General features: G+C 39.7%; 1 protein-coding gene across 5 annotated transcripts in view; it reads right to left on the reverse strand.

Annotated features, from left to right (window-relative positions):
- Positions 1-23,894, reverse strand: part of lama2 (laminin, alpha 2) — a 159,554-nt gene that overhangs the window by 38,171 nt on the left and 97,489 nt on the right. For 3 of the 5 annotated variants that reach the window (XM_061704860.1, XM_061704861.1, XM_061704859.1), the window contains exons 28-39: positions 23,680-23,856; positions 23,426-23,611; positions 23,207-23,325; positions 23,007-23,124; positions 20,627-20,779; positions 17,536-17,660; positions 16,908-16,994; positions 16,390-16,583; positions 7,904-8,046; positions 7,526-7,624; positions 4,013-4,124; positions 178-340 (exon numbers count right to left, since the gene is read on the reverse strand). In XM_061704860.1, coding sequence (XP_061560844.1) covers positions 178-340; positions 4,013-4,124; positions 7,526-7,624; positions 7,904-8,046; positions 16,390-16,583; positions 16,908-16,994; positions 17,536-17,660; positions 20,627-20,779; positions 23,007-23,124; positions 23,207-23,325; positions 23,426-23,611; positions 23,680-23,856 — 1,676 coding nt within the window. The remainder of the gene's footprint in view (positions 1-177; positions 341-4,012; positions 4,125-7,525; positions 7,625-7,903; positions 8,047-16,389; positions 16,584-16,907; positions 16,995-17,535; positions 17,661-20,626; positions 20,780-23,006; positions 23,125-23,206; positions 23,326-23,425; positions 23,612-23,679; positions 23,857-23,894) is intronic. The other 2 variants (XM_061704863.1, XM_061704862.1) reach the window with 1 other exon arrangement.

Below are 23,894 nucleotides of genomic sequence, written 5' to 3' on the forward strand. Positions count from 1 at the left end.
CACACCAATAATAAGTCCAGGAGAATCATTTGGTGCAGGATAAGGTATAGAATTCTAGCGTGATTGAGAATAAAAGATAGCTTTCTTAAGATGAGCAGCAGTGTAATTTGGTGGCAGAAACAAATGCACGTAAGTTATGAGTGTGTGTAGTATGCAAGTACGCATGTGTATTCATACTCCATCTCCTCCTCGGCAATGATCCGCTTCTCTCCCAGCTGTCGTTTTCTCATCTCGGCCAGCATGGTTTGAATCTCCTCCTTCATCTCCTTCAAACCTTTTTCCGGTGTTCCGTCTTTGCGTGCCAGCATGCGGTTCAACTCGTCAGCTTTGGACTGAAGGTCTGGACGCAAAGATGAGACATTATTGCTACATGTACAGCTTTTATGTAGTAAACTTTATCCACCAAGGAAAATTAAGAGGAAAAAAATAGATGTCAGCAGTGACCCTGAATAATGCAGCATACTGCGGAGACAGACAGTGAACAGACCATTGTTGAAATACCATATTTAGGCTTTAGTCAGTGTAAGTCCTATGAATGGTAAATTTTTGCCATTAAAATTTCTGGAAGAAAGCTAAAGATGAAGAGTAATTTCACCTTTCAGACATGACAATCACCACAAACACGTATCTAAAAAAGATTAACCAGAAGAACATTAACGATTGGAATGCTTGAGTCCAGAACTCAATCCGATGAAATGTGTGAGGAGTGAGGGGCTATAAACTAGAGATACCCTCCAATCGGACAGATTTTGAGTGTTGTTGCAAGAATGGAGTTGCAGAAGTAGGCAAATAATAAAGATGTGCTAATAATTCTTGAGCCTGGGGCTATTTTGACAAAAGCATAATATAGACATGTTATTAAGACACATGAGAACTATTTTAAATAGTGGAAAAAAATGCCTACTTTAAGAATGTTAAAATCCATCCATTCATTTTCTGAACCGCGTGCTGGAGCCTATCCCAGCTATCTTTGGGCAGGAGGCGGGGTACACCCTGAACTGGTTGCCAGCCAATCGTAGGTCACACATAAACAAACAACCATTCACGCTCACATTCACACCTACGGGCAATTTTAGAGTCTTCAATCAACCTACCACGCATGTTTTTGGGATGTGGGAGGAAACTGGAGTGCCCGGAGAAAACCCACGCAGGCACGGGGAGAACATGCGAACTCCACACAGGCGGGGCCGGAGATTGAACCCAGGTCCTCAGAACTGTGAGGCAGACGCTCTAACCAGTCACACACCGTGCCGCAATGTTAAAACGTTACTTAAAATATTTCCTGTGCAGTTAATAAAGGTTTTCTAATCGTAACAGCCTTGGCCATTGCAACACATTATACAAATAGAATTCAGCTTAATGAGGAATTTTGTTTCGAAAGTTGATCAAATCTTAGTTCGACAAAAGTCACGGAATGGATTTTGATGAATCAACTTTGAGTTACCATGGTCTTTATGTCAAACAGTCATCATGGCATTTTAAGAAAATACAGGATTTGGCTAGATGGTCTGTAGGCATAAACTACAAAAATACAGACATACACTACAAATACAAACAAATACAGCATAAACTACAAAATACAGACAACTGTGTTTTATCTTTGTAGCTGTAACCAGAAGAAAAACAAAATTCCATCACCCCATCGGAACTCATAAAACATGACCTGTTTCAACATCAGTCAAAGCTTTGGCAGATGCCATATTTACATTTCTCTTGCAGAATGAAAGCCAATGAAATCCAAAACTAATCGGTGATAAACTCGTAAATTCACGAAATGAGCATTGATTGAAACCATCGAAAAAAATGTTGGGATGTTAATGAGACATGCATCAGTTTTTTCCTGCATTAGAAAAGAATGACTTGTACATATCCATTACATAATGGATGCATGTGTGTGTGCGTGTATGCGTGCTTGCATGTGTGTCCAAGTGGTCCATTATTCTATGCTATGTCTCTAAAGTTGATCTAATTGAAGAAAGTTGAAACTTCACACTGGTGAATGTGTGAAACGTTTTTTCGAGTGGGCGTGCATGGTCGCAGCGATTCGGCCTTTCTTCTCATCTGAAATGTAAACACGATGTGATTACAGCCAAGACACAAGCAAAGCCATCACGCTAATGAACAGCTGTAGCGTATGTGTGTGCACGCGTGTCCCACTGAGTCTGCGTGTCACAGCCATATAATTACATGCTGGGATTTAAAAACCAATTAAACACTTAAAACGTGAATGGAATTGTATTATGGTATCCAGTAAACACACACACATATACACTCAGTGAGTATGTACAGTATTTCCTTGCCTCATTATCTATAAGTGTATGCGTATGAAGTTGCATTATTCGTGCACTTCTGCACCAGTGTTTATGCACATTGCTTTTGAGTTTTAGTGTGTGTGTGTGTGTTTGATAGCCACTAATTATGTCCCTAATTGCTACTCTCAATCATCCACTGCGAAGCAACACACATTTCACACACACACACACACACACACACACACACACACACGGACATTCACACACAGCCATAAACACGCAGCGATCAGGCAGAGGGCCAGAGAGCTTGCAGCAGCAACGAGGAGCGGAAAGTTTCACCACTTTCTTTACACCCCAGACAACATAACATTTTTATAATCGCAGTTATTTGAGCAGAAATCCAATTTTACATCACTTTTATCTGTAAAAGTACCAGTGGGGAGGGTGCTGTGTAAAAAAGAAAAAGTGCGCAATACAACAACTCATCTTTAAAGACGACTTATGAATTACAGTATGTATCGAGACAGTGAGGATATTCTGATGATTGTGCGGAAATGATTATTGATTAATCATGCCTTACTGCCTTTCTGAATGATTGTGAACAAGATTAAAGCTTTTATCTACAGTATGTGGAAACATAAACTGTCATTAGTATTAAAAAAAAAAATAGTAGTGACAATACACTAGCGTATTACACTACTACTAATAAAAAGGTCAAGATGTGAGGAATGGTAGTGGCTACATTTTACTATGGAAACGGTCAAAACTTAAAACGATACTGAAAGGATCTGTGCCAAACTGTTTGGAAAAAAACGAGACTGAAATGTTTGAAGGGAAAAGAATAAGAAAAATAACTATTCTCCATCGAGTCTAAAATAATGGAAATGATATGATTTGAATGCTTAAAAAGAACACAGTAATAATAATAATAATAATTACTAATGTGCACAATTTAGACAATATCGCTTCATATGACATCCGAGATAAATTAATGTTCCATAAAAAAGTCCGAAATTACAAAGATAAAACTGTTCAAAAGTCAATGTTCTTTATGTGTTCAAAAATATAAAACTATGAGTATAACTTTTTCAAAATCTCAGACTTACTAATAGATTTCACCACAAGATGACGTTTCGAGGTCACATTTGGAGAAATGTGTCATATTTGAGACTACGGTAGAATGGCACATGACCAGAGAGAGCCAATCACAAGCGTTTAGAAAGAGGAAGTGATATGGGAAAAAAAATAGCCATTGCGGCTAGCTTTCAAATGTAATTAAAATTATCATTATGGAAATTTCCAAAAACAACTGTAATTTAATTACACATTCTCTCCTGGTAACGTAATGGAGTACAATTATATACATTTTGTACTCAACGTAATCTTATTCCATGTAATTAGTTACTCCCCAACACTGTTAATAAAGAATCATTTTCGGGCAAATTAGGTAAATTACATATTTCCCGCAGCACCCTTGATAATCTCTCACGGCACCCTGGTTGGGAATCACTGCTACAGAAAATGGATACTTGTCTAGGACAAGAACATTGTGAAGTAAACAACTTTTAACTCTTTTATTGAAAATCTTACATTATACTTGTGGGAATCGTCGATACAGCTGTTCTATTGGCCCTAATTTGATGTTGCTGGTGGACTAATGAATGTATAATATAACCCAATATGGAGACAGCAGAGCGAAAAACACAGTCAACAAAAGAAGAGAGAATTAACGGAAGCGAGGTGGTGTTCATCTGTGGTACCTTGAGCTCCTAGCAGCGTGTCCCTGATGAACTTCTCCAGGACCTCGGCTCGCGTCTGAATTCTGTTGGCATCATCTTCCACTTGTTCTCCATCGGCAGACACTTTCGTAGCCTACACAGAACACACACACATACACACATAAAAGTAAGCATTTAAAAATAAATGAACAGGTTATTGACATCCTTTGTCAAATGAACAATGACACGAGGACCATCAATATTTTAGTTTGTATATGTACACTTTTTTTTAGCTTCCCTTTGTGATTATTGTCTACATCCACATGGTCATGCCTCTACATACTATATATGAACTATGTACAGCAAAACACAAGCTCATGCACTGCGATGCAATACACAATCACAGAAAAGATTTGAGGAATACAAGAATGGAATCTCTGATGAACACACTCTCTCTCACACACACACACACACACACATGCACACACACACACACAGACACGCACAAACACACGCACACACACACAATAGAGTATGTAATTATTGATATTCAACAGGACCATGCCTGTCATTCATCAAGTGTGTGCCTGGGCATCTGGCTGAATGCCTGGTTGTGCACAAGTCATTAAAAATGTGCTGCTTGACAGCATAACTGTATATTTAGACATTTTTGCTATTACGGTCAACTTATTTTGTTTTACCTAGCTGACACCCAAACCTCCAGATTTATAAAAACACATTGATATATGTTTAACAATAGCAAATATATAGGGTGATTGAAAAGTAACTCCATCCATCCATCCATTTTCCCTATTTTAAAATAATTTATTCATATGTTGTAATATTTTTCTCAATTTCTTTGTGTATGTTCCATGATTAAAGGAGAAAGTCTATTCTACGACTTTGGAAGAACATGAAGGGCGAATACGAGAAGTTATGTCTTCCATCCCACAAGAGTTCCTTGTGAAATCAATTAATCCGGGTCCCGGGCGGTTTGAGAAACTGGTGGCTAATACTGGCGAATTATTTTTTTTTTATCGAATTTTAAATAAAACTCCATGCAATACACTTTCTTCTCATGTTCATTTCTTGTAAGAATTATAGTTCAGAAATAAATTACAAGAACTTAAAAATAGGGAGTTACTTTTCAATCACCCGGTAGAATACTGGCCAGTGTAATCCAAATGGAATCATTGTGGATTTTAAGACAAAAAACATGTTTTACTGTGTGCTCATGAGACACCATTAGTCTATTTAAAAGGCACATATTGAAAAATTAACATTTTATTGTCAAATTGTACAGTGGTGGTTTTGTACAGGCGCCATTCAGTTTGCACACTGAGGGAGGGTGGAAAAGCCGCTAAATTGGTACCATAATTTCTCATGTATAATGCGCACCAATGTATAATACGCACACCCAAAGTTGACCTCAAAATTCTGGAAAACCCTTCTACCTATAGAATGCATTTTACAATGGATGATTTTGCTTCTACCCATATGATCAAAACATGAAGTATTATCTGTATTTTATATTTTTCAAAGAATTATTCTGAAGGGCGGCACGGTGGATGACTGGTTAGAGCGTCAGCCTCACAGTTCTGAGGACTCGGGTTCAATCCCCGGCCCCGCCTGTGTGGAGTTTGCATGTTCTCCCCGTGCCTGCGTGGGTTTTCTCCGGGCACGCCGGTTTCCTCCCACATCCCAAAAACATGCATTAATTGGAACTCTAAATTGCCTGTAGGTGTGACTGTGCGTGCGAATGGTTGTTTGTTTGTTTGTATGTGCCCTGCGATTGGCTGGCAACCAGTTCAGGGTGTACCCCGCCTCCTGCCCGATGACAGCTGGGATAGGCTCCAGCACGCCGCGACCCTAAAGAGGAGAAGCGGCTCAGAAAATGGATGGATGGATTATTCTGAAGTTAAGCACTTTATTTGAACACGTGATCTTTATTTACTTGCTCTTACTTTGAAATTCACAGCCCTCCTTTTATTTAGCAAATGAGAAAACACACAATTGTGCTCATATGTTGGATTACCCAGGCAGAATTTGTAAGATGTGCACAGTTCTTTAAAGAAAACATGAAGGACCAGGCGAAACACATTTAATTGTATTTTATTGGGATTCAAATTAAACTGTCAAGCATTTCAGAAAAGCATTATCATTAAACAAAACATAACCATGAAGAAATTAATGATGGTTTTTGTTCAGTCATCAGTCATATTTAAAAAAAAACAAAAACAATAGTTCACAAATTCTGCTTGGGTATGTAAACTTATGAGCACAACTGGAGATCTATGCAGTCATATGTACCCCTGTCATATTGGAATCAAAGTGTCGGCTACACCTTTATCATAACCTCTAGGTGGCGGTGGCATATTAGAATGAAAGTGTACACCTTTTTCATAATCTCTAGGTGGCGGTGGCGTACTAGAATGAAAGTGTACACATTTTTCATAACCTCTAGGTGGCGGTGGCATACTAGAATGAAAATGTACACCTTTTTCATAACCACTGGGTGGTGGTGGCGTACTAGAATGAAAGTGTACACCTTTTTCATAACCTCTAGATGGTGGCATACATTTATAGAATGTGTAAGTTTCTTTACATTTTTCCCTATACTGATGTATAATGCGCACTATTGACTTTTGACAATTGTTTGAGTAAAAAAAATGCACATTATAACAAGAACTTACGGTAACACTAAACAGCCGTTCGTGGGATACCCCGGCTGCGCCTGTTCGTCATGGTAACAAAAGCCATACACTGCATTTGCATTAGACCGGACCGCCTCCCAAAACCAAACCAGTGTGACAAGTAGATAATAAGCGTGCTATAATTCTTTATCTTTCCTGTATTTTGACGAAAACATTTGAGACCTTTTATTAAGACACTTGGAAACTGTTTTAAAGTGTGAAAAATGCATACCGGTATGTACAATATGTCCTTTGTTGTTGTAATGACTGTATACAGTATAACACAGAAATACCCATTACCATGTATACAGTTGCGCTTCATCACAGCATGTACACACCAGTGTCCTGGTAAATTTCCCTTGTAAGGGAATTTGCTTTGATGAGGAATGAGGTATCCATCCATCCATCCAGCCAGCCAGCCATCTATCTATTCATCTAGCTCTCTATCTATCTGTCCATCCATCCATCCGTCTATCTTTAGCTTATCTCTATGTTGGACAGAGGATTAAACCGACATCAGAAGTCACAATTTAAACCACTTGAAATACTGTTGTGAAGCCTAATTACGTCTTTCTGCCACTATTCTGATCTCTTGTCAATCAACTCACAGCTGTAACCTTGCAGGTTGTTTTCATGCTGCGCCACAGTCTGCTGTACAAGTACTCAGACTTGTTTGTCGAAGGATTCTTCACACATTCTGCAAGTAAGTGCCTTATACTATGATCTCACTCTGTGCCAAAGCCCATTTGCTCCAGAGACAGAAACAAAAGGGGATGAAAGAAGGATAAGGAGCAGGAGGAAGGCATACAAGCAACAGAGCGGGACTTAAGTTGGGCCAAAAGCGACACGAAGGCATGTCTACCCTGCTGTGGAGCTGGTCCATCTCAACAACCAGCGATCCCAAGTTGGAGTCGGCCAGCTGCAATAATCTCTCCGGAGCTTTCTGAGGTGACAGCATGTGCTGCAGGAGAGAGAGAGAGAGAGAGAGAGAGAGAGAGAGAGAGAGAGAGAGAGAGAGAGAGTGAGAGAGAGAGAGAGCAAGTATCATGAAGGTGATGCAGCAGACATGATATCTGACATGTTTTGGCTCGGGGCTCGAACATTTCAACATTGTGGCTCAGGGAAAAGAGCGTGCAAGTGGATAGAATTTAACTTGGCGCTGTTGATAATGGATTACATCCTCTTACGTGTCTTTTATTTTCATTACAAGGGATGCGAAGTACACAGGGTCAGATGGTACCTTGAGTTCTTCGGTCATGTTCTCAAAGCGGTACAGGATCTTGTAAGGTGGCGGCAAAGGCGTGGTCAGCGTGATGTCAGTGATGATGCGATACAGACGGTCCATGTCACTGATCAGCAAACCTGAGCACTCGTCATCACACGCTGTGGACACATAAAGCAAGTTAAGTAGCAGTCCAAGCCCAAATAGGTACTGACGTGACGAGGTAATAATGCACACACAGCACCCCATATTGACAGAAATAAACAGAATTGTTGAAATTTTTGCAGATTTATTAAAAAAGAAAAACTGAAACATCACAGGGTGGCACGGTGGACGACTGGTTAGAGCGTCAGCCTCACAGTTCTGAGAACCCGGGTTCAATCCCCAGCCCCGCCTGTGTGGAGTTTACATGTTCTACCCGTGCCTGCGTGGGTTTTCTCCGGGCACTCTGGTTTCCTCCCACATCCCAAAAACATGCATTAATTGGCGACTCTAAATTGCCGTAGGCATGACTGAGAGTGCAAATGTTTTTTTGTTTCTATGTGCCCTGCGATTGGCTGGCAACCAGTTCAGGGTGTACCCCGTCTCCTGCCCGATGACAGATGGGATAGTCTCCAGCACGCCAGCAACCCTAGTGAGGAGAAGCGGCTCAGAAAATGGATGGATGGACGAAATATCACACAGCCATATGTATTCAGACCCTTTGCTCAGAAGCACCATTTTGAGCTAATACAGCCATGAGCCTTTCTGGGAAAGATTCACACCTGGATTTGGGGATCCTCTGCCATTCCTTGCAGATCCTCTCCAGTTCTGTCAGCTTGGATGGTGAACGTTGGTGGATAGCCATTTTCAGGTCTCTCCAGAGATGCTCAATTGGGTTTAAGTCAGGGCTCTGACTGGGCCATTCAAGAACAGTCATGGAGTTGTTCTGAAGCCACTCCATTATTTTAGCTGTGTGCTTGGGGTCATTGTCTTGTTGGAAGGTGAACCTTCAGCACAGTCTGAGGTCCTGAGCACTCTGGAGAAGGTTTTCGTCCAGGATATCCCTGTACTTTGCCGCATTCATCTTTCTTTCGATTGCAACCAGTCGTCCTGTCCCTGAAGCTGTAAAACACCCCCACAGCATCATGCTGCCGCCCCCATGCTTCACTGTCGGGACTGTATTGGACAGGTGATGAGCAGTGCCTGGTTTTCACCACACATGCCATTTAGAATCAAGGCCACAAAATTCTATCTTGGTCTCATCAGACCAGAGAATTTTATTTCTCACCATCTTGGAGTCCTTCAGGTCTTTTTGTAGCAAACTCCATGCAGGCTTTCATGTGTCTTGCACTGAGGAGAGGCTTCCGTCGGGACTGGTGCAGGGCTGCAGTGATGGTTGACATTCTAGAACTTTCTTCCATCTCCCGACTGCATCTCTGTAGTTCAGCCACAGTGATCTTTGGATTCTTCTTTACCTCTCTCACCAAGGCTCTTCTCCCCCAATTGCTCAGTTGTGCTGGACGATTAGTTGTAGGAAGGGTTCTGGTCATCCCAAATGTCTTCCATTTAAGGATTATGGAGGCCACTGTGCTCTTAGGAACCTTAAGTGCAGCAGAAACTTTTTTTATAACCTTGGCCAGATCTGTGCCTTGCCACAATTCTGTCTCTGACCTCTTCCTTTGACCTCTTGATTCTCATTTGCTCTGACATGCACTGTGAGCTGTGAGGTCTTATATAGACAAGGGTGGCTTTCCTAATCAAGTCCAATCAGTATAATCAAACACAGCTGTACTCCAATGAAGGTGTAGAACCATCTCAAGGATGATCAGAGGAAATGGACAGCACCCGAGTTAAATATGAGTGTCACAGCAAAGGGTCTGAATACTTATGGCTGTGTGATATTTCAGTTTTTCTTTTTTAATAAATCTGCAAAAATTTCAACAATTCTGTTTTTTTCCGTCAATATGGGGTGCTGTGTGTACATTAATGAGGAAAAACATTAACTTAAATGATTTTAGAAAATGGATGCAATATAACAAAGAGTGAAACATTTCAGGGGGTCTGAATACTTTCCATACCCACTGTATGTGAATGAAGCTTCGTGAAATCGGCTCTTTAATCTATATAATGATTGTATATAAGTTGTTGGAATTTTGCTGAATAAATCATATTTTTCAACATATAACCTATTTAATTGTGTTTGCCTAGAACATTTAGTTATTCATAAAATGATATAAAAAATTTTGGGGAACAACCTGTAATATACTGTACTGTATATCTTTTTTCCTTTTAGTTGTTACTACTGAAACAAAATTAACAGCAAAGTAAATTTTTTTTGTTGTAAGCTATTGACAATGTGTTTCCTTCTCTGCACTTTCAACTACAACTACATTTTATTATTCTTTTTTTTTGCAGTGTGGAATTTTGATTGTTTTTATAGCTGACACAGTGTTGTTAACCTTAAGGGACTTTCCATGAGAGTCTCATCAGTGTGTGAGAGGACACAGCGCAGGGAGGTAAGCGCACCTGTTATGAGCACACTGCAGGCTGAGAATACCCATAAATTGCACATCAGGGGACTCATTCAGACACACGCATTACACATTGTGTGCGTGGAGTGTAGAGTTTTTCTTTCCTTTCTGCAGCCAGGGGCTGATTTATTGTTGAAATTACAATTTCTGACAAGGGGATTCTAAGATAAATTAAATAGAAAGACTTTCTTCTCTATCAATCTCTGACAGAACCAGAGCGTACTCACACTCAGACACACACACACATGCGCGCACCCACACACACACACATACACACAAAAGTTACACTGAAAATATTCACAGTATATACTACAAAAATCTGAAACTAATTAACATAAAAACAACTAATCCCTTATTTAATAAGTCAAGACTGGAAAATCCTTTTCAATGTGTTATGCAAAGGCATTGTATTTAATTTTTTACAAAATACATCAATTTTAGCATTCTCAGCACAAAAAAGTCCGCTTTTGATTATACTATCAGTTTTTAAATTGCCACAAGCATTATTTAATTTAGTCATACATAGCACTAAGATAGTATCATGTATGTTATTATCATTGTAAGGACTGTAGGCGATCTAAAAATGCATACGTTTAAAGAGCATGGAAAGTGGATTTAGAGATTGGTTTCTAAATAAATTATACTGTACGTTTGATGATAATAAGATAATTGCTTGAAAGTGTGCATGTATCTCTCTCTCTCTCTCTCTCTCTCTCTCTCTCTCTCTCTCTCTCTCTCTCTCTCTCTCTCTCTCTATATATATATATATACACCGTGAGTGTGTGTGTGTATATATATATATATATATATATATATATATATATATATATATATATACAGCACTCTATTTATTTTCACGTCAACACAAACTTGATGTGGATACTTATTTGTGTATAGATGAACGATAAATTGGACGTTTGTGTTAGCTTTTCACCAAACACATGCTTCTCACTGCAAAACACACATGACATGCAGGTGAGTGATGAATCATTTGTTACCTTAATGTGACATGTTTGTTTTGGATGGCACATACAAATGTTGTCATTTAAATGTCCCCGCAAGTCACTTTCACACATTCAAATCCTGTGTGCTCGGCTTGCCGATGGACATCTTTTCATTGGAAAAAAATTATAAATTATGGTCTAGATTAAATGCAAATTAAAGTCACATGGTAAATGTTACTGGAGGTGATAGTTTTTCAAATTATGATTATCACGACCGTGCGTGGGTGTGGACAAATGCTTGAGGTCCACAGCCGCGGTTATCACCAGCTCATACTGTATTAACCCCTCTTTTGCCACACAGGCCAAATGCAGTGACTTCCACAAAGACTACTTAATGCAACACCATCGTTGCACCTCATTTAAAGGGAATGCAAGAAGCCGCTTTGACTGGCGGAAAATGAAGTCGGCTGTGTTCACTCCTACAACGGTGCAGACAGCCCCTTTTTTAAATGCGCCGGCTTTGTGCATCTGAGAAATTACGAAAATCAAGACCAATGCGCCACCGTTCAGACTTCCTGTACTTGCGCCGTGGAATTTTTACATACATTATTATTATAAGGAATAGGTGTATTCTTTTTTACAATGGTGGTTAAAGGATGAATACAGGTTATGTTACTGTCAACGGTATGGTTGGTTTCTACAGTTTGCTTTAGTCTACTGCATTTTACACTAGTGAATGTAAAAAAACTGAGAGGAACATGAGTGACAGCTCATCTTATTGTGACACACTCATCATTTTTACATTTATATGACTATTAGGAATGTTAAAATGATACTTAAAAATGGTCTGTACATGGATTAAAAAAGAAAGGCTAACTGCATTCTGTACAATGAGGAAAAAATTTTTATTCTCGTGGTATTGCAACAAAACCACAATTTAAGTAAGCATGACCAGTACAAATCGTTTACAGTTGAGGGACATTTCTGAGAAAAAAGTAAAACACAATAAGTTGATCTAGAAAGGCGTGGAATGATTAGAACTGTAATGTGTGTCTACGAATTGAGGCTGATTAAAATATATACATACTAAATGATCTTTAATGGAAGAGAAGCAGAATTCTGCGTGTATAAAACAGAGATGGGAAAGGGAACTAAACGAGAAAATCACAGACTGACAGAATAGTTCTGAAGAATTAACATTGTCTCGCCTTTGAAGAAACCGCTGTTGGAAGAACATGATCAGGTTCTTTATCACACCCAAACTAAAGAACAAAAATCTTTAAAGTAACACAGCCATGTTGATGCCAGTGGGGTGCAGTCAATTTATAGAACTCTCACGTGTTATGGTTCTGTTTGCCTGTTAAATTTTAATTTACAATGGTACTGTATGTTGTTTATCAGGAGAATCTGTGTCAAGGGAAGGTATAATCTGCTTCTGATCATGCTGGTAACTTTTGTATGCTGTATTTTTAAAATGGAAAAATAAAGCAAAAAAAAGTATTAATATAGATTTTACAACGGTAATTGTTTCACGTTTTAACTGATTATTTAAATGATCTATGGGTAAAATCTTATACAAATCGGAAGTCAACCAGAATCCTGGAAAGGATAGTGTTCGACCTTAGAGGTTTCTTTGAAGTGAGAAAAAAGGAAAGTAAAACAGCAAATAAGTCTGTGTCTATATGTGCCCTGCGACTGACTGGCGACCAGTTCAGGGTGTAGTCCGCCTTTCGCCCACTGGGATAGGCTCCAGCACCCTGCGACCCTAACCAGGATAAGCGGTGTTGAAAATGGATGGATGGATAGTTCAAAGTTCAATTCACCGTTACAAAAATGAACTAGTTCAGTTCATACTTCAACATTTTGAACTAAGTTCACCATTCCAAAAATTAACTAGCTCATAGTTCTTTTTTTTTTTTTTCTCAATGTTGCTGAGGGGCTATTCCCCTTAAAATACTGGCATTTCATTTTCCCATTGTTGCCACCCACTCAGTCCACACTTGTAGCCAGCTGCAGCTTTCACCCTACAAAACATGAGGAAAAACGTTTTGCTTGAATGGTCTTTTTTAAAATGAGGAATTAAAACAAAAACAGGACTTTTGTCCTTTATGTACAAACAAAAACAGTATGACAGAAACGATGATGAAAGGACATTGATAACTTTACATTCCTTACAGCTCTGGCTGACTATATTAACTATTCTTCGACACCAGAATGAGCTCGTTCTCTTATGTTCAGCAGGCAGAAATGAAGTAAGTTCAGTTCACGTTCGCACAAAATATGGAGTAGTTCATGAACTTTCGTTCATTGAATTCGTTCAGGTACAACACTGCTCCCATCATTGTCAATCAAACCTTGTTATAAAGTCTAACAGATCTAAACTGTTAGCAAGTCTCCATTACTCAGAGCCACTAAATGGAGGGCTCGGCTACCACAGAGCAAGCGAACTGACATCTGATTGCCTCAGTCCATGTGACCCATCAGGACTTATTATTATGGTCTGGGGCACAACAGGGAAGCCAGTTTGCTGTCAGGCTGCACCAGCACAATTGCACATCTAATGCACGAACACAGGCTTGGCATCTGAATGCATGGAGCAATCACCTCTGCGACCAGCGAGCAATTTCTTATCAGCATCTGTCTTACAAACCTCTTTCTATCCTCTCCCTGGTGCACACACACAACTACCTCAAGACATGCTAATGGAAGCAAATTGGCCCCATCATTATGATCATATTAAGTTTAAATTAGCTCCAAATGACATTAAAATTATAGCCGAAATAACTGGAATTTCAATTCTGATGCAGACTATCCCATCCGTCTCCCAAGGCAACCGGGTGAAAGCTGCTCATTTGCACTTGCTTAGAAAAATCAAGTAAAAATGGCAACATCAGGTGAATGCACTTGGTGCCGACAGAGAAAAATTGGAGGAGAAGAAAGCGAGTGGGGCGAGGATGCCTGTGGGTAAACTGTGTTTAACCGCAATTTGGTCTTTGTGTTGGCTTCTGTTGTTGGAAAGCAGCCAAAGAGAACAGCGTAATGATTTTAGTTTTAATGAATTACATTAAGGTACTTTTATTGATTTCAAGTTTTCAACTACATGTCAACTAAAAAGTTACCTTTTCATTGGCATGATGGTAGTTTGTTACCAGTGTAAAACAAAATACTTGGAATTAATGTTTATTATTCTTCCTTATGGAGGGGCTCAACATGCCCGGAAACACACAGATTCAATGTATTGTATGTATTTCATGGGTTAAAGACACAAACCCCCTAAAACACATGTAGCAGTAAACCATGGAAAGTCATTTCAAATTAGCCCCAGCACCAGTTTCGCCAATCAACATGAAATTGAGTGGACATACAGTGGATTAAAAAAAAGTCTACACACCCCTGTTCAAATGCCAGGTGTTTGTTTTACAAAAAATTACACCAAGATAAATCATTTAAAAACTTTTTTACACCATTGTTACCAATAAGCTGTACAATTCAATTGAAAAAATAAATTCTTTCAAGAGTGGAAGTAAAAAAGGTTTATAACAAAACTATGTTAAATAGGAGTCACCACACAGCTGCCACCATTTAAAGTGCCTCTGATTAACCTCAAATGCAGTTAAAATGTTCTAGATGTGTTCTTGCTTTCTATTTGAAGTCTGAGGGTTTGGAGGTCCTGACTGGTATTTGGAAATGTTAAAAAATCCCTCCACCTTGTCCCAGTTCCACCTGAAGAAAAAAAGCCCCAAAGCATGATGTCACCACCACACTTTACTGAATGTATGGAGTTCTTTTGGTGATAACCAGTGTTGGGTTTGCGCAGAACATAACATTTGGGATTAATGCCAAAAGGTTTATCCTTGGTTTCAACAAATTTTCCCACATTTCCCACACAACCATTTCCCACTAAGGCTTTCATCAATCCACTCGTACCCCATAGCCCAGATATATGTATGATAAATGCGGGAGATTGTTGGCACATGTATCAAACAGTCAGTACTTGCCAGAAATTCCTCCTTCAATTTTGCTGTTAGCCTCTTGGCAGCCTCCGTGAGCGGTTTTCTTCTCGTGTTTTCATCAATTTTGGCGAGGCATCCAGTTCTTGGTAATGTCACAGTTATGCTATATTTTCTGCCTTCACTGTGTTCCATTGTATATTTAAATGCAATGTAGTTCTTTTTAACTTTCTTCTGACTGATTCCTTTGAAAAATAAGATCCTTCTGATGCTGTGGAAGATCTCAGTGGAGAATGGCCTGTACTGTAAAATGTGACTACTAAAATGTCAGGAAACGCATACCAGTAAATCTATGCATTCATTCATTTACCATACCGCGTATCCTCACAAGGGTCGCGCGTGTGCTGGCACCTAGCTCAGCTGACATCTGAACTTTATTTCGGATTAATCAGTCACTTTAAATGGTTGCAGGTATGCGCTAACTCCCATTTAACATCGGTTTGAATGTGATTGGTTAATTCTGAACACAGTCATATCCCAGTTATAAGAGGGTGTGCACACTTGTACAACCACATTATCTCAGTTTGTTTATTTTTACCTCCCATCTCGAAAGTCAATTTTTTTAAAGAGTTGTCTCATTAATGGCGGAAAAGGGTTCTTTTTTTTTATAGCCGATATATCTACCATGACAGGGCGCACAGAAAAGTCTGAAGGACCCATGCCTGAAATTTAACAGGACGTCGGGCATGTAGGCACGCAAAATTTAAGGCTCACACTTTAGCGAGCTCCTACTAGGGAAGTCGTCCAAATGAGTCCCATTGTGACTCAGCTACACTAGACAGACAGGCAATGTTAAATTGCAAATCTTTTTTGACTATCCCATTTGATGTGGTCGGAGCATGGATTGAAAGTTTGTAAATTACTAAACTTTCACCTATGGTAACAATACAAACAAATATAGGTAAATAAATGTGGCTGTTATCACTGAAGGTATATATTAATATGCTGACTATAAGAACTAGATAAATAGCACAGCAAACATAAATTCAAAAGTAAAAAAGTGATAATGTATAAAAAGATTGTGTGTTAGTCCTTACAGATGATCCCAGATGGTCCACACACATGCCTTTCCATGCACTGGTCACAAGACCTCCCAGATGCCCCGACCGTGCATCGGCATTGGCCAGTGACAGGGTCACACGGTCCGGGCAACGCCCCCCACGGGGAACACTTACACTCCTCGCATCGACCGCCGGGCATCTGAGGGTTACCATGATAACCAGTGGAACATCTGGACGGGGAAAAGGAAGTCAATGGTAAAGCAGCCATTAACTAATGCAAGTGCATATTTTACCAGTTGATTCATAGTCATCACAATGGCTTCAAAGTAAATTACACTTAAAAAAATAGACTACACAATACTGTTTATTTGTAGTTGTTTTGTCAGAAAAACATCTTGCACTTAATACTAGCCAAAATGGAATGAGCTATACAGGTATGGTTTGTTCAATCGTCATTGCAAAATGTGTAAAATAAAATTTGCATTCTCTGGAATTGCACCTTTGAAACATATATCCCCCCCAAAACAATGTAATTTAGTAAATTTGTTTCTGACCTTTCACAGTATTTTCCCTCGTATCCCTCAGGACAAGACGTACAACGGTAGTCATCATACCCTTCGGTGACGCACATTGGACTAAAACTAGACACATGGGGAAAGAGTTCAGTTAACGATATCAATATGGAACAACGGCAAAGCAAATTAAATGTCCACTGTATTATGATAAATAGTGGAACAAGGCTGTTTATTTATTCAACTGCACAGGGATCCAAACGTTTATTGGAGAGGAGGCTGTTACTACGCAAAAGTACTGTGAAGTGTTTTTTTCCACAAATAATACATATTACACTATGTATCGTGAAGAACACAACACTGGAGCCTATCCCAGCTGATTTTGGGCAAGAGTGTGATAAAGCAGAAGCCCGTATTTGAGCCATTAACATGTTTAGTCATATACCAGTGCTGTTGTGACTTTCGGTTTATCTTGTCAGCTCTCACAGCGAGTCACTCGCATGATATGTTTGGCCCATTATTTACGCCAGATACCCTTCTTGACAGATCCCACCCTCTTTGTATCCAGGCTTGGGACCAGCAGTGGCTGTACCACTACACTACCCGTGGACATATCCAGTAATGATACAGCATTTTAAAAAGAATTAATTTGTGCGACGGCAACATATACTTGTTCCCAGGTGTCGTAAGGGGGCAGGCGCAAGGTTTGCAGTCATCATGGAATCCTCGGACCACACCGTAGAATCCCGCAGCACAGCGCTCACAGTGATCCCCCTCTGTGTTGTCTTGACAGTTCTTTATAAAGAACACACGAAACCATACACATGATGCAAATAGCTGAATGCTAAGTGGCCAATAATGCTATTGTACATAAAAACTATCCATCCATTTTCTGAGCCGCTTCTCCTCACTAGGGTCGCGGGCGTGCTGGAGCCTATCCCAGCTGTCATCGGGCAGGAGGCGGGGTACACCCTGAACTGGTTGCCAGCCAATCGCAGGGCACATAGAAACAAACAACCATTCGCACTCACAGTCATGCCTACGGGCAATTTAGAATCTCCAATTAATGCATGTTCTTGGGATGTGGGAGGAAACCGGAGTGCCCGGAGAAAACCCACGCAGGCACGGGGAGAACATGCAAACTGCACACAGGCGAGGCCGGGGATTGAACCCGGGTCCTCAGAAATGTGAGGCTGACGCTCTAACCAGTCGGTCACCGTGCCGCACATGAAAACTAAACTTTTTTTATTATGTTTAATTATACGGCTATCATCAAGTGATAGAAATTCAAGATAAACGCTGTATACAGGACAGGTGAGCTGTATTACACATTTGGCGTAATTTTAATTTTTAATTTTCAAGTTTTAATAATATAGCCAATTCTTGCTCGAAGGATTGCACATTTTAATGAGAAGTGTTTTAAAAAAAGTTTAATGTTAGACTTAAGCTTTAAGTTAATGTTAGCTTAATATTTAACTTTTTATCAGGGTGGAATATATGATATTCACTAGCGATGAAAAGGCATATTTTTATGTGAGAATATGCTCAAACACGGTCAATGAAGTTTAAAAAATATATAGCCATTTGAATATTTTGTTGGAATTTTAATTAATATGTTTTAGTTTTCAACAAACAGATATCTGCACTGTAGAAGCAACTGCCAAAGCAGTGAAAGAAAAATAATTTCTTTTCAGCACAATTCAAGGCCTTCTTTTTTTTTTTTTTTTTTTTTTTTTTTTAACCGAGGCAGGAAATATTGCCATTCCCCATGCTGCACATAACGGTCGATAGTGAATAGCTTCTTTCATGTTTGGATGATTTCATTCTCCGTATTTGTTAGAAAAGTTAGAATGGGCACACACATACATACATTAATCACAAAATATACACATAATGCCCATTTATATGTGTGGGTATAGTTTCCAAATTTATATACAATAATAATTTGGTTATCAGTATCAGTACATAGGAGTACCCTTGATTTTTCTCCCCTCCAGGGTCATGCTTTGTTGTGCTGGTTTTGTTTGTTAAAATGAGACCTTCAATCAGCTGCAACAGGAAGTTGTATTTCCATTAACTTCCCGTGTTCCTTGTTACTGCTAATTACCCCAGAAACAAACTCGTTTAGCGTTTTCAATTTGGCTCGCTCGGTTAGAAAATTCTAATGACGCTGGTATGGAAGGTGCAATGAAAATGGGCAAGGAAATCAGAAATGGCTATGAGGCGGAACAGAGGTAGGAATAAAACAAGTGAAAAGGGAACGGAAAAGAAGCGAGAAAAGGAATTTTTAAAAAAATGAACAAAAGCGAAACATGTTGGATGTAATTGGGTTTGAGCGATATAGTGGATTGCGTGCAAGGAACCAAGAGTTCATTCACTGCTATCAAGGAAAGGCTTACCTAATGTTCTTTGCAAGAATAAGAAATGAAAAAGGGAATGAGTGAGAATGGGGTTGAAATAAATAAAATGAATGGCATTGGCAATAAAAAAAAAATGTGAAAGGAGTGAGGTTACCTCAGCAGGCTGACAGCATTAACGTGTCAATACATCTGCATCCCTATACGATACAGTATATTGCTGGTGGATATTTTTAGTTGCTGCACTGACTGGCTCTGTCTTATTTCTAAACAACAATCAGTTAGCTGGAATTACCATGATTCTGCAAATGGTAGCGTAATATTATTTGGTTGCTTAATTTCATACTTGATGGGTGGACTGGCTTTCCAAACTACTGTATTTGTATGCAAACAATTAAAATGTACACTTAACAAAATATGTCTCTTTTAAGATACAGCATTTTCAATTTTTTTTTGCAATACCAAATAATGTAAAAAACTAAAAGTTAACTGATCACCTGTGATGGCCACTGACGATCACCCTGAATTCATACTGTCAGCAAATTGCTTTATAGGCCATTCCTACTTTTGGATTTGACAGTTTTTGACCTCACAAAATTGTTGTAGTACACTACTTTTTAAAAGTGACTTTCCATAAATGTTTTATCAATGTCATTCTTCATCCATTTTCCATACCGCTTATCCTCACTAGGGTCGCAGGCGTGCTGGAGCCTATACCAGCTATCTTTGGGTGAGAGATGGGGTTCACCCTGAACTGGTCGCCAGCCAATCGCAGTTAATGTCATTATGAATGATATACCCATATAATAGTGTAGAATACAATTTATTGACTCTTTGGTTTATATTTAATATCTTTTAATATAATAATTAGCTTTCTTTTTTGATTGGTCAGGAGAAAGGCTCTACTGCCTTATAGTGAAGCATGTGTGTTAACGTTCCCGAACATGGTTGTTGCTCTATTAAATAAATAAATAAATATTTGTTGTATTTTTTATTTGTCTTTTTTTTTTTTTTTTTTTTTGATGTAAATGATTCTTGTTGTTACTAAGGTCTGCAAAACAAAATTAGGAGGTGAGATTTTCCACATTGAAGAGACGGACACCATACTCTCTGCCAGTACTCTGTCGCCTATTGACATGGACTGTGAAATTCAAATTCTCCTCTCTTGAAGTACCTTTGGCCCACGATCAAGAGCGACAGAATGACGTGAAATATGAATAAGCCTGGTCTTGTTAATTACAGCGAGGCTAATTAAACTTCTTTTCTCACTCTCAACTTCTTTTCTCACTCTCTTTCAAAAGCTTCCTGGCATATGGCTGAATGGTGATTCTAGCCCAAGAGTGTCTCACATACACACATACACACACACACACACACACACACACACACCTATACACAAGTTACCTGGCATATGGATGTGTCAGGGTCACAGGTGGTCGAGTGGCCGCTGCACTGGCACTGAACACAGCTGCCCATGCCCACAGCAGTGGGGACTCTGGAGGCCGGAGCAGATGCGTGTGAGCTGCTCCGAAGGCGGTAGAAACCGGCTGCACACTCCTGCATAGAAAAAGAGAAAAGGACATAAAACAGAGTGAACAGACAACATCAGTAAGAGTTAACAAAGCAGGCAGGGTACAACTGTAGAAGGACCTTGCCGAATGTCAGATCGTTTTTGTGTGAGCATGCATTCCCACAGTCACAATAAAATGTGAATAATAATGGAGGTTGCACAGAGCGAAGACAACACTACTCATGGGCTCATAATTATCCTAAATTGCTATTTCTCAAGGCAACTGTTGACCTCCGCTTTCACACATACAGTCAATTAAGGGTTATTCCCCTCAGTAACTTTTGAACACACACGAGCACACACCTGTGTGTTCAGCAATAATTAATGAAGTCCTTTTAAAGAGCCATCTGCTCCCTCTGTTCGAGCTAAACGCCCGTTTTAGAAATACTTTAATAACGACAGCAGCTACAAACAGGATGCCCATCTGTTGGCAAAGCCCTCGACAAAAGTTTTAAGTTGAGCTACACTTTATTATTTGCCTTCAAGTTGGCACACTTCAGACTTGTCAGACAATAAAGCTGGATGGTCCGCCGGCCTTTGGGTCACTAAAACCAAGGTTTAAAAAAATAGATTTACAAGTATAAATTGATGACCATCACCTAGAGGATTCGGCCAGAGCTGTGGCTTGTGTGTATCATAACCCCCTTCTACAAAATCCACACTCAACTAAAAATTGGCTTAGCTCCTCTTTGCTTTCTGTGGCTTAAGAGCAGAAGCCGGATTCAGCTGAATTGGTTTGACAAACATCACAATTGAACGGCGGGGCCTAATCCCAACGAGGCAAAGCAAAACACAGGCAGCAATTTAAAGCTCAGACATTCTACTGGAAACACACGTCAAAGTTCTCTCAAGAAGTTTCAAACATTTGAACAGTTGAGACCAGCATATCATTAATGTTTGCAGTACAAATAATTGTTTGCAATATTCTAATAGAAGTACTGATTCATTATCCTACTAAAACGGGAATAATGTATATTTGTCCCAAATTGGAAAAAAAACAAAACAAAAAAACAACGATGACCCTTGCAGCCTTTTTTTCAAGGTGAATCATCAACATAGTTTAGTTTATTCATTTATTTGTCAGGGACCATGTACAGAAGACAAACAAAAAGAGTGGAGATGATCTGAGCCAGATTATATCTTTGTACCTAATTTCCATCAGCAATCCCTGTGCCAGGAAAGAAAGAAAATAAAGAGTAGAAATTTAGGAAATGATGGTCAAAATTTGACGCTCACATTAGACAGCGTAGGATAAAAAGCTTGCCGATTTACTGCACATTGGCTAGGATTGGGTTTGAGTCGGCACCCTGTTACAACAGTTCCACTATCCTTTTCCTTTATCGGTATTTTTACTTTTCCCACCTTTTTTTTCCATCAAGTGTTTGTTTTGCCTTGTGCTAACCAGTTTGGAGCTTTTTACAGTTTTAGCCATGGTAGTGTAGAATATCGCCCGTGAATCGGCAGCCTGTTTACAACAGCTCCGTTCCTACAGTACTGTATGTGTATGTGTATTACTCGCCAAACAACAAACTAACGGCAGTTAGAAAACTGCAGTTGTTTGTTTGCATTCAAACTTGAGCTCCGGGCATCAAATGCGCTGTGATCATTGAATTAAAATCTCTGCATCCCGGTGGCCTCATGCTGGTTGTTAGAGAGTTCAATCATGTTTCTTTCTCTCATCGATGAACTACAAAATGTAGACAACAAAATAAGAAATCTCTGGACCTGCTGGATGCCAAATGACAAAGTGGAGGGAGCTCGTTTTGTATAATTATTATTTTATTTCTTGGAGTAGTTTACAGTATGCTTAATGTTCGATTTGATATACCTGCTTCTGTTTGGGGCTTATTGAGGTGTTTTCCACAGTCTAAGTTCGTCCAACTGTGATTGGGCCAAACTGGCTGCTTCAAACCAAAATGGCCAATTTATTTTTCAGTATTGGTGTTGGGTGCTTGAAACACTTTGTGGTGTCGGGGTGGACTTTTTTTCTTCCAACTTTCCAGTGAGTTTTAGGGGTTTGTGTTCAGGAGCCCTAAAATAGGTAAATTTTCACCAGGATAGATGCACTTTCCCAATTGAGTGACTTTTCAGGCTTTCCCAAAAGCGTCCTTCCGTCAGAAGAATAATTAACAACAATTCCAAGACAACTACCAAAAACAATGCCCGGATACTGTAGTGAAGTATATATTTGTGGTTAGCTGACTGCAAACGCACCTCACAGGATAGTCCGGAGTATCCAATTGGACATTCACATTTTTCTATTTGGTAGGCTTTCTCACTCTCCCTCGTGGGTGTACCTTCTTCTGCCACAGTGAGATTTATCTCTGAAATACTGTGAGGGACACAATAATTTTTTTTGCTATACTTATTTTTTCCAATCACATTTAAGACAAGATTGTCTGTGTGCGTTATACTGGCTGTTTCGCATCTGGTTGCCATGTGAGGCCTTGATGAGGATGTAGTCCACATAGAACAAAACATCCATGAAGTCCTGCCGTGTCATTGGCTGTCCATCTGCATGCCTCCACTCATGCTGTAGACAGAGACAAAACATTGATCGCAAACTTACATTTACCAAAATATACAACACAAACACATTTTAAGTTTATTGAGTTCCCGAAGCCTGAACATACCTCTGTCATGTCTATCTCGTGCCGTGTGAGCTGACCAATCTGGAGTCCCGCTACGTGGCGTGTCATCACAATGTTGTGGCTAGCGCCGCCCTTAATGATAACCTGGGGCTCGTATGAGGAGGGCCCAGTTTCATCTCTAGCCTCATAGTATACTGCATACTTCAACTTCCCACCGTATGCTGTGATCTATTGGGAACATGTTGGGAATGGATCAATGACCGTATAATAAATGATGAGAAAAACAAGTTTCCTACCATGGAGCCTCGGAACTGTTGTGGTAGTTTCCAGTAATAGGGCTCAGAAAGAACTGTGGTGACAAGCTCAGCGTGTGCGAGGATCTCTGGGTGTTTGAAGCTCACTCCTGTTCTCGTCTCAACAATGCTGTTTTTATCCACCAGGGGAAGCACTGTCTGCTCTGGCCTCAGTGTTAACTGCAAAGCAAACCAAAAGGTGGGAAAATGTGCCTGTT

Source organism: Phycodurus eques, chromosome 18, assembly GCF_024500275.1.
Source record: "Phycodurus eques isolate BA_2022a chromosome 18, UOR_Pequ_1.1, whole genome shotgun sequence".
Taxonomy (NCBI): domain Eukaryota; kingdom Metazoa; phylum Chordata; class Actinopteri; order Syngnathiformes; family Syngnathidae; genus Phycodurus; species Phycodurus eques.